Source organism: Sinohyriopsis cumingii, chromosome 12, assembly GCF_028554795.1.
Source record: "Sinohyriopsis cumingii isolate HCF-2022 chromosome 12, ASM2855479v2, whole genome shotgun sequence".
NCBI lineage: Eukaryota > Metazoa > Mollusca > Bivalvia > Unionida > Unionidae > Sinohyriopsis > Sinohyriopsis cumingii.
Window position 1 is genome coordinate 6,783,978 of NC_142972.1, and position 12,336 is coordinate 6,796,313.

General features: G+C 35.9%; 1 protein-coding gene across 1 annotated transcript; it reads left to right on the top strand.

The window, feature by feature from the left end:
* The first annotated feature begins 1,782 nt into the window (after positions 1-1,782).
* Positions 1,783-12,080, top strand: LOC149785959 (uncharacterized). Its single transcript, XM_089976214.1, has 2 exons — positions 1,783-2,157; positions 10,742-12,080. Exons 1-2 carry the CDS (start codon positions 2,154-2,156, stop codon positions 11,728-11,730), a joined length of 993 nt encoding a protein of 330 aa, XP_089832340.1. The 5' UTR covers positions 1,783-2,153; the 3' UTR covers positions 11,731-12,080.
* Positions 12,081-12,336: the final 256 nt, after the last annotated feature.

Here is a 12,336-nt window from a genome sequence, read left to right on the forward strand (position 1 = left end):
TGAAACTGTTTTGCATGCTATGTACATATCTTTAAACTGTGTGTTTTGCAGGCTATGTACATATCTTGAAACTGTTTTGCATACTGTGTACATATCTTTAAACTCTGTGTTTTGCATGCTATGTACATACATGTATCTTGAAACTGTTTTGCATGCTATGTACATATCTTTAAACTTGGTGTGTTTTGCATGCTGTGTACATATCTTTAAACTTGGTGTGTTTTGCATGCTGTGTACGTATCTTGAAACTGTTTTGCATGCTATGTACATATCTTTAAACTCGGTGTGTTTTGCATGCTGTGTACATATCTTGAAACTATGTTTTGCATGCTATGTACATATCTTGAAACTCTGTGTGCTTTGCATGCTGTGTACATATCTTGAAACTCGGTGTGTTTTGCATGCTGTGTACATATCCTGAAACTGTGTTTTGCATGCTGTGTACATATCTTGAAACTGTGTTTTGCATGCTATGTACATATCTTTACACTCGGTGTGCTTTGCATACTGTGTACATATCTTTAAACTCGGTGTGTTTTGCATGCTGTGTACATATCTTGAAACTGTGTTTTGCATGATGTGTACATATCTTGAAACTGTTTTGCATGCTATGTACATATCTTGAAACTCTGTGTGTTTTGCATGCTGTGTACATATCTTGAGACTGTTTTGCATGCCATGTACATATCTTTACACTCGGTGTGTTTTGCATGCTTTGTACATGTCTTTAAACTCTGTGTTTTGCATGCTGTGTACATATCTTGAAACTGTTTTGCATGCTGTCTACATATATTGAAACTGTGTTTTGCATGCTATGTACATATCTTGAAACTCGGTGTGCTTTGCATACTGTGTACATAACTTGAAACTCGGTGTGTTTTGCATACTGTGTAGATATCTTGAAACTATGTGTGTTTTGCAAACTGTGTACATATCTTTAAACTGATTTGCATGCTGTGTACATATCTTGAAACTCGGTGTGTTTTGCATTTTGTTTACATATCTTTAAACTCGGTGACCATTACTCCTTCATTTGAATAGGAAGTTATGGCCTGACCATATTTTAGGCTTCATAGACATGTGTTGAATATTGCATTTGGTGTTCATTTCTCAAACACAGTTCATGCTAGAAGTTTGAAATTGATTTCATATATGCTTCTGTTTGTACCATGCAATTAAAATCCTCATGCAATTGATGAGGCAAAAAAATAATGTGTTTTCTGTTGGCAGACTTTCCCTGTTTTTCGTTGCTCACCCTAGCACTCCCCCCCCACGTTAAAAAAAAAAAAACCTTCCCAAAATTTATTTGCGCATCTAGTTGAGCTTGCTTAGCCCAATACCTGAAGTGCTTAGTACATTTTATATACTAATAATTATAATATAAAAATATTTAAATTTTAAAAAAAATAAACAAAATCCAGTTATTGATTTCTGCATCTAATTGAGCTGGTTTAGCCCAGTACTTGAAGTACATAATATATTATACATACTATCATTATAAAATACATTTATAGTGGTTGTTTTTTATATATATAAAAAATACCTACCTACCTAAATTTTTAAAACCTGTGCAGTAGCAAATACATATTTTTGGGGGCATCTAATGACAGTAATACATTATAGAAAGTATGAAAGTGTATGGAACAATGGTCATAAAAATAAATTACAGCCCAAAAAAGGAGTGAATATTTATATTATATTGGTGTTCATATGTTGTTGCCTGATAGTCACTTTGAGAATAGCAATTACTGAATGATTGTTCACTCAGAAATGTTGATAATGACAAAATTTAACAACTTGGTGAAAAAATTATTCTGTAAACTTGGACAGAATGTACTAAGTGCATGTGAGTATGATCCTAAATACAGACAAAATGGGAGACTTTTGATTAGTAAAAATACGAATTAAGAATCAATAATTTCACATGCTGCTTTATCATCGACATTTTGTTATGTATTTTAAAAGCAGTAATGTTATCTGCTAATCTTGCATCACTTACCATTTCAGGATGCAGGAGTCAAGATTGCTAGAGCTGAAATAGTACTGGATTTGGAGAACTCATACAGGATTCCTTCCTTCTACTAGTTTAGAAGGTTTTAGAACTGAGAAAAGAACCTGTCTGATGCTTGCCTGTTGACTTCCTCTTTGGTTGGATGTGTATGTGATGAAGTGTTTGCTATTTTGCTCAATGAAATTGCCATTGGTTTTTCCAATGCATTTTGACAATCCACTGTAATCTCTTCTTTCAAGGGTTTGCCCCTATTTTCCTTGCTACATTCAAGTGTTATTTTACAATAATGTGTTATTTTAGGGATAGAATAGCACCTTCCTGGGTGAAAGGTGGTGCTAGTTAACTTTGTGCCCCCTTATAGTACTGGTGCTGAGGTAAGTATTTCTCACACAATTTTAGTTCTGGTTTTTGATTATGTAATTAGTTTTCTTTATTGCCTAATTAACAGGTGTGAGCACAAGGATAACAAATCTTGCACAGGTTGCATACTACAGACTTCCGTCTGTTCCGTTGTATGTGTACTTGCTACTAATGGCAGCCTCATGTGGCACTTCGTGATAAGTAGCCATTATATGGAGAGGAGAATAGACCCACCTTCCTCATGAATTTTCTTTTTAATAGCAGTAATTCATTAGCTTTCAATATTGCCTCGCTTACCTCTTCTGGATCACAAGTCCCCTAATCCCATTAGAAGAAAAGTTCTAGAGCAGAAAGAACACAGACCTTATTTGACTCCCATGTCTTTTCCTCATTTTCTTGGATATTATTCGCATTAGACATACTCAGTTCTTTCTAAGGAAATTGCCTTCATTTTTGTAAATAAAGACCTTATGATGACAAACATATGTATCTGTTCTATGACCAGCTTCAAACGCTCATTGACAAAACAGCCTAGAAGGAAATTCTAGTTATTCGAGACTGGAATGCAAGGTAGGAGAATGCACACAGGCAAATTGGTGAGAAGTCTGTGCTCCATACTGTAATGAACAGACCAGTGAGAGAGGACTGAAGCCCCTGAACTTTGCTACCTACAATAACCTTGTGCTAACAAACACCCTTGGCCCCCACAAACCATCTAGAAAATGGACTTAGCATAGTCCAGATGGAGAATGTCACAACCAGATTGACTACATCTTGCTGAGAAAGCAATTCCTGTCCAGCGTCAAAATTGCCAGAACATGTAGCTTCCCAGGAGCTGTCATAGGAAGTGACCATGACTTGCTGATGATGACCTTGAGGAATACTAAGAAACCAAGGCAGGTTAGGATCAGGTTTGAACTTGAAAAACAAAGATCCTTGCATGGCACAAACATTTGAGGCATCACCACAGCAAATTTGCACCACTCACAGTTCTGTGTGCTGAAGAAATAAACCCTGACTCCTTGATCACCATCTTCAACACAGCAGTAATAGGCACAGTCAGCAAAATCATAGGCAAGCATGGAAGGATAAAGAAGCACTGGGTCACAGCAGATATCCTTGACCTCTGTGGTGTGAGGAGAAAACTGAGGAGGAGACCTTGAAAGAGTAAAAAAATACAGGGAGGTTAATAACAGAATTAAGAAGAGCTTAAAAAGAGCAACAAAAAAAGCTTGTTACAGGACCAGTGTAAGGAAATTGAGAAAAGCCTGAACCAGAATAACAGTTAAAAGGCCATTCAGTTGGTGAAAGACCTGACAACAGAGAAACAGGCTAGATCTACATTGATACAGGACAAGGCTGGCAAAAGTCTCAGAAGACCAAGACATTCTTAACAGATGCATGGAATACTGTTATGACCTTTACAACCAGGAGACTTCTGGAAACAAAGCTGTACTAAACTTGCCACTGACCACAACAGAAATTGACTAACTGATCCTCAGGGAAAAGTAGAGGCTGCAATAAAGGCACTAAAGAAAGGGAAGTCAGCTGGGGTAGATAAAATACCAACAGAACTTGTTCAAGTAAGAGGAACCTCTGTAATAGATATCCTTAAAACAACTTGCAACACAATCTGGCAAACAGGAGAATGGCCCACCCAGTGAATCTGGTCTCTGATAATCATTGTCCCTAAGAAAGGGAATCTGCAGCTGTGCCAGAACTACTAAACAATCAGCCTCATCAGTCACCCATGCAGTGTCAGAACTACTAAACAGTTAGCCTCATCAGTCACCCTAGCAACTACTAAACAATCAGCCACACCACTCACCCAAGCAAGGTTATGCTTAAGATCATCCTCATCAGACTGAAACCCCAAGCAGATCATGCATTCCCTCGTCACTACACTAGTGAGACATGGACCTTGACAGCAGAACTAGAGAAAAGAATCCATACCTTAGAGATGAGATGCTATCGAAGGATCCTGAACTTCTCATACTTCGACTCTGTTTCTAATGTGGAGGTGTGAATCGAAAGTGCAGTTAAATCATATGAAGATCTCACCACTGTAAAGAAATGCAAACTAAAATGGTATGGTCATGTCTTGTGCTCATTTGGCCTGCTAGAGACAGTCCTACAGGGCACAGTGAGAGGAAAGAGAAAACGAGGCAGACAGAAGAGATAGGAAGATAACATCAAAGAGTGGACATGTATAGACTTTGCGAAATCCCAAAGAGCAGTAGAGAACAGGGCAAAATGAAGAGAGATTGTTCCAGTCATTAGTGTGGCCCCTACAAACAGCTAGGATACAGGAGAAATGATGAATAATGATTGAGTGATTACCCCCTTGATTTGAGCTCTTGTTAGTTTAGGAGACTTTATTTTGCAGTGCTAATCTAGCTGTGCTCATCTCAATTGTTCCTCATCCACTACCTATTGTTAAGGTAAGTAATTGCTCCTGTGTTGTTGTTTCATAATTTTATTTTGGTACTTACTTTAGCAGTACTTTATTATATTCTTGCCTGGGGTAAGTCTGTTGATTTATAGTTCTGAATCTTTATTCCCTTTAGTTAAATAATTGTGGAAATTTAATAATTAATAAGTACTTGCTATAGACAGTATGATTAAATTCATTGCATTCAAAAGTTTTTATATCACTGCTTCGGCAGTACATTTTGAAATGCAATATTCATATTATATTTTTAATTTCAGACAGTACTTGCTTCTGCAGTACATATTTTCTCTTTCAGGTGTTACGCATATCTATATTTTGTGTGGTACATGACTGTATTTTGTGTGTTTCACTTTAGGCATGTAGACTGCATAGGATCAGTAATAGGTGTTGACAAGTTTCTTATAATAAACCTATTAAGAAAGTGTTTAGTTAATAATGGTTGACTAGTTAAGTCAATTGGTTTAGTATTGCAAGATAGGTTGCATAGGTAAGTACTGTGAAATGTGGGATTAAATAGTGAAGTTTGTCATAGACATAATATACTATATAAGGAGAGAATTGAGCAAATTAATTCATTCCTTATTCTTATTTCCCAAGTTATTGTGTTAACATCAGTCTGCAGATGTTTAATGTTGTGTTTAGATATAATTTGAGAAGAAACATGTTTGAATTATTCATTGGAGTTACAAAGTGCTCATTGGACTAAAATATTATTCTGGAATTATGGTGAATTTATTCAGATGAGTTCTGGACAATGCAGTTGTGATATATGAAGACTGTTAGCATATCAGCACTTATCTAGGATCTGGAATTTATTTGTAGCATTCAATTCGTTTGGACGTGTTTAATTTTTTAGTATTATTTTGGATTTAATTCATAATACTATAAATTCTTCGACAAGATTTTTGCTATGATTTAGAGAATTATAATGTTTGTTAAGTTTTACAAAACTTGTTGGTTTGCTTCTTTATCTTACCCAGTTTATGATCATAGAGTCTTAACACAGGAATTATGTGCAAATGTGGGCATAAGAAGGTCCCATGTGATTCCCACCTCATGCTTATCTTGCACGATTTTATTGTCTATGACTCGAAGATGTTTGCGACCTTGCCAAGAGTCAGAGTGCTTTTAAATAGGAGGAAGAAATGCCCATCTTCCCCCAATACTCCTCAATCCCAGTAGGATATATGATTCATTAATTCCTGCAGGACTTGGAATATAACTCCTTGGTCCCACTAGAGCATAGGATCTCTCTCTTGAGAAGTATTGAGAAGGAGAGACAAATAATTCTTCTGAGGGGGCGCTCACCAGATAATATGTACTTTTGAGAGAGTGACCCATGTAAGGTGAAGTAGTTCGCATTTAAAACATGCACAATGGAGAGAATGTTGGCATACCTCTATGCTACATTAATGTAATGTGGATGATATTTCTTTTGGATATTGTACTTTTGGAAATTTTACATGATTTAAGCACACTGCTAACTAAAATGACTGCTCCCTTGTGTTAAAAAATCAGCCTGAATTAGTCTAAAGTACACTCTACCTAGCAGCTATTAAAATAGGGAAAATGAACTTTGCCAGACTAGACAATACCAGCTTCCGAAAGTGCAATGAATGAATTACCAAATATATAAAATGTAAAAAAAGTTATCGGCTATCTTTTATACAATTTACCTTTGAAGTTCAGGAAGTGAAAATGACCAGGTAGAGCTAGCACTTTTTTGAAAGGTGCACACCTGAAGTAAGGCCAAGCTGTATACTCTATAACCCATAGTACACCCATCAATCATACACCAAAATAAAGGGAATTAAAGGTTCTTTGCATTATACATGTACCTAAGATATACAAGGTCTTTTTTAAATAGCCAGTATAACCAGTAGGGAAAGCCGGGGAAATTCTTTTTCTTTAAAATCCTAACCCTATGCAAAATAACGAAACTGTAGAGTGCCACCTGAAGAGTTGCACTACTCATCAGCGGATGGGGGTGGCACACAGTCAAGTCAGCAGATCATGCCTCTCAGAGAAGGGAAGGCAGCGATATCACTTTTGATTATCTGATGGTAACTCATCTGCCAGATCATCGCCCAAATAGTCACTAATCTTCTGGCACTGGTCACCAGTCAGCAAAGCTGCATCATTGGTCTTGGGACAAGGATCAGGATGTGGGGAAGCAGTTCTCAATTCCCACTCATGGCACCATTGATGTCTATACTTTGGCCTCAGAACAGATTGGAATTTGCAGGATGTGAGCCTATTTAATCTGGTCAAGTGGAGCTAAACATAGAGGAAGTGGGCTGGTTCTGATTCCCTCGATGACCTGTGAGAGGTTAGTCATTCTTATCCTCCAAAAAGGTTCATTACTGAGGGCAGTCCAATTACTCCTTATGTGGAGTTGAGGGATGGTGATTCTCCTATTTTATCTGTACTGAGGACAATCAAGATAGGCTTCGTCACCCAGTTAGGGCCTTATGGTTCAGTCCCTTCAGAAAGGAGAAGGATAGGTCAGAAAGATCTCTTAGTCCCATTTACTGATATATGTTCTTGACACATTGACAAGAAAGTGTGCATAGATAATAGATTGATGTATGTTATATATGTTCCTGACAAATTGACAAGAAAGTGTGCATTGGTAATGGATTGATGTATGTTAAATGTCAATGGTGCACATCCTTTTTTGGCCAAGGGCCAGATTACATTTTCTAAGACCACTTGAGGGCCACAAACACTAATTTCCTTAATATAATTACTGTTCATAGGCCAGATTTATGTGTTATTTTCATTTGCCCTAAGGGCCAAACAGAACACTTTCGCAGGCCGATTGCAGCCTTCGGGCAACAGGTTATGCACCCCTGTTATCTATGTTTTTGACAAACTGACAAGAAAGTGTGCATAGGTAATGGCTTGATGTATGTTATATATGTTCTTGACACATTGACAAGAAGTTTGCATAGGTAATGGCTTGATGTATGTTATATATGTTCTTGACACATTGACAAGAAAGAAAGCTTGAGGAATGGATAATGGATTGAGGTGAGTACAGTAATGGGCTTGATAGTTTCCTTTTTTGGATCCAAGATTGAATAGGTTTTGCAGAACCTGTTGTCATACATACATTACATTGAAAATGAAGCATATACTAAATTCTTACTTTCATTGACATACATACATACATACATACATACATACATACATACATACACAGAGCTGCCAACTCTTACGATTTTGCCATAAGTCTTACGAAAATTACCCTTAAAATACAGACTTACGGCATACTAACAAAAACTATGGAAAAAAGATTGTTGCCGCAAAATCGGATAATTGGTACTTCCATGTTTTATCTGGATCCTGGTTTCATCTTAGAAATAGTGAAATTAGTCAGGGAACCAGAATAACTTTACAGCAGCTTTAAACTGCACCTATTTGTTCATGTGCAGCGTTCGCATGATCAGACTGTTAATTATAGAATTTTTAAAAATGACAAGTGTTAATAATCAACACAGAAGAATAAAAAGGAGTATTCAGATTCTTGTGAATAAAAGCTGGAAAGGACACAATTACGTTTATTGGACATCACATGCCAATTTGAGTATGACTCATGGTGGGGGAGATGATTGCTGTGGTCATGTGAAATGAAAACGAATTTCCAAGTATTTATGTATGTATGACCTTCTAACACATGATTCCATCTCAGTAAGGCAGTTCATTTTTTTCCATAAGATTGACCAGTTTTTAGGTAAGATGTAACAAAATATCAATAACTGTTATTGTAAAGCTGGAAAACATAATTAAAACTATAAAGTTTGTAAAGTACGCGTAGACTTTATTTACCTCTAGTACAGTTGCTCAAACTCTAGTTCCAAACCCTATGCAGTTCAATGGCTTGTTGCTATCTCTCAGCTTGACATAATTCTTGGAAACATGAACAGTTTCAGTGGAATTTGGGGACATTATCAATTTCAGTGATAAGTTAAATTTGGGGACATTATCAATTTCAGTGATAAGTTGAATTTGGGGACATTATCAATTTCAGTGATAAGTTGAATTTGGGGACATTATCAATTTCAGTGATAAGTTGAATTTGGGGACATTATCAATTTCAGTGATGACAGAAGTTACTTAAACAGCACTAACAGACAGAAACATCGAGTTTTAGAAAAATTAACCTAATGTAACTTGTAAATTTTAACCTTAAGCTTGAAGTTTTTTTACTGCTTGAGAGATATTCAATTTATTATGGAGAATTTCATTAAGAAAGTGTGAATCATAGAATCAAGAGTTGAGTATGTTTCAAAATACTTAGGCATTCTCCATCAGCCATGCATGGCTGCAGTATGTGCTATTTTTATTGTGATGGCAGAGTAATCTGAAGCCATCTAAAATGAATGTTTTTACGAGATGTATAAGCTACAGAAAGAATACTTGCATCATTACTCTTAAGTAAGACTGATGGAAATAAACTTAACTTTTTTGGAACTTTTGCAAATAAAGTCAGACTTTGGAACCACTTGATGATTAATTTCAGTTTCAGGAAATTGAAGATGACAGTGCAGGGTAAATTTACATTTTCTTTTGGATGAATCAAAATTTGTATCACCAGTAATTAATATTTTATGACATTTATAATAAAAGACATGGTAGTTTTTACAATTTAAAAAGCAGTTCTCAAAAATTGAACTAATAGAGATAATTTTGCAGATTTTTTTATTAACTTTTGATTGGTTAGTGTATATGCTTGGTTGTGCAGTTTGCTCCCTTTATCTCGCACTTTCTCATGAGAGTAAAGGCAGTATTCAGAAGCAAGGAATTCTCCAAAATTAAAGACTGCTTGCCACTGTCAGTTGGATTATACCTTCCAAATCGACTTAAAAGCAGTGATTAAAATAAGATTGCATGGAGTCAATTGGTCAATAAACCCAATTATTCTGTCCCAGGTGTTGACTTTAGAATACACTTAACGGCAGTGACCAAATCTTAAAGAGAAATATAAATTGAAATGTATGGATTTATCTCCTCTGTGACCAGAAAAAGAATACATAAAATAAAAAATATGCATTGTATTAGAACCAGTTCTGTGTTGCAGCTGGCACAGACTTTCTTTATGTTATTTATTTTGCATTTATTCTTTGTCTTGAATATTTGTATTAAAAAAAGCTTTCATTATGTCAGTCAAATTGGTAAGACCAAGTTTATTGTCCAAGAAGAAGGTGACTGAAATAATTTATTTCACCTTAGATACAGATGTACCAACAGCATATAGTGGTATGCTAGGATATATCTCATTAACAGTGATTCAGATCAAATCCTTGCATATAGCGGTTTGCAAGGATATATCTCATTAACAGTGATTCAGGTCAACTCCTTGCATATAGCAGTTTGTTAGGATATATCTCATTAACAGTGATTCAGATCAAATCCTTGCATATAGCTGTTTGCAAGGATATATCTCATTAACAATGATTCAGATCAAATCCTTGCATATAGCGGTTTGCAAGGATGTATCTCATTAACAATGATTCAGATCAAATCCTTGCATGTGGCGGTTTGCTAGGATATATCTCATTAACAGTGATTCAGGTCAGATTCTTGCATATACCATGAAATATTTATTTATTAACTGGTACCAAGGATCACTGATTTGGGAAGAAGTCATTTTATTTCCACAAAAGATCATTGATCATGGAATTTTTAAAATGTGTGTTTTGTAGCACCCAGAAAATCCACAGAAATCAGTACCTTCAAAAAATGGTTACTTCACAGAATAATGTTATAATTGCGTTTATTTTCTTCCTCAGTTTATTTAAGAAATATTCACATGAAACATGTATGTTCTCACATGTATGAGAAACTAAATAACTAATGCAACCACTTAATTATTGTCAGTAATTTAGATTCTTTGATTACATCTTTATTTTCAGTGGAAAAACCATCAAATATGGGATCACGCACAATTGAAGACTACGTTGAAGAAATAATTCAGTATGCTGAGGATACATGTAGTCACGGTGAGGTAGAGGAAATATTATGTACTTTGCAGAGAATGCTGTACAGCAGCAAGAAGAAACACAACCTGAATTATTGGCGGATTCTCCAGTGCCTTGGTGAAATGGCAACAGACAAGATGGTCCAGGTGCTTATTAGAAATGAGAAGCACACATGTAATTGCCATGGTAACTTATCAGCAGTGATGAAACTTTTTGCATATATGTTATCAAATGTTGCTGTCATCAAAAGAGTGTTACTTTTCAGGGCTTCCTTGGGTCCAGTTGTGGTCAAAGTTTTGCATTATTATGACCAGCCCGAGCTAATATTGTCTGGATTAACAATCATATATCGAATAATCATCGTAGGTCGAGCAACCATAATAGAGGATCTTATAAAAAATGAGATTGTGAAACAATTGTACCTCATCTTGAGGAACAAACAAGATTCAGAAGCATTCAGCTATTTGTCTCTTGTGACAGTTAAATACTCTGCCAAAATTTTGCATGGTTTGATGGTATTGGGAACTTATAGAGTTCGTCATCAAATGAAGCATTCCTTGGCATTAAAAACATTAGCAGACTATTCTTCAATGTTAAATCACCAGAGCTCACTAAAGACAGGTGGACTTGGACACGATATTTTGTCTAGCTTCTCAGAAATCAGATTGGTTTTGTCTGATGAATCCAAAGCTCAGAGTGTCCAGACATATTGGAATTCCAAAATCAAGTTGAGAGAAAACCTTGAAAATGAAGTTGACTTCATATTTTGTTCTTCACCATCTTGCCGAAGGCTGAGTAATGGTGTGGACAAGTTCAGATACTGTGGGGCATGTAAGCTGTCCAGATACTGCAGTACACAGTGCCAGAAAGAACACTGGAAGAAAGGACACAAGGAAAATTGCTTGGGAGAACCATGTCATTAGAGAGCTTTTTTGTCTCTTTGTCAAAATTTAAGGAAGTTTTTCTTTTTGCAATGTAGCTTTATATCATTTGAATGATGGCACTATTCCTATAAATTTTACTAGTTGTTCAAAGAGACTTGTGAAAGAAGTTTATACTTATTGAGTCAGATCTGATTTTACTTTATTCTGGAGTGATTGACCTTTTGCAGCAAAAAATTATTGTTAGAAATCCAGGTAAAAGGGACTCATTCTATGAATAATACATTTGGCAGGTCATTTGATTCTTTTGTGACAATAATAGATGATCATCATCACTGTATTAAAAAAATTTGTTTCAAAGGACACGTGTGAATAAATATGTTTAAAATGTGTGACATAATGTACCTGTCTGTGGTCTTGTGTGACATAATGTACCCGTCCTTTCATCTGTACCTGTCTTTTCATCTGTACCTGTCTTTTCATCTGTACCTGTCATTTCATTTGTACCCGTCTTTTCATCTGTACCTGTCTTTTCATCTGTACCTGTCTTTTCATCTGTTCCCTCAAAGCATACACATGTATCCCCTATAGTTTTACAATATTTGAGACCAAAAGCTTTGTTCAGGGATTCTCATGAGAGTGGTACTC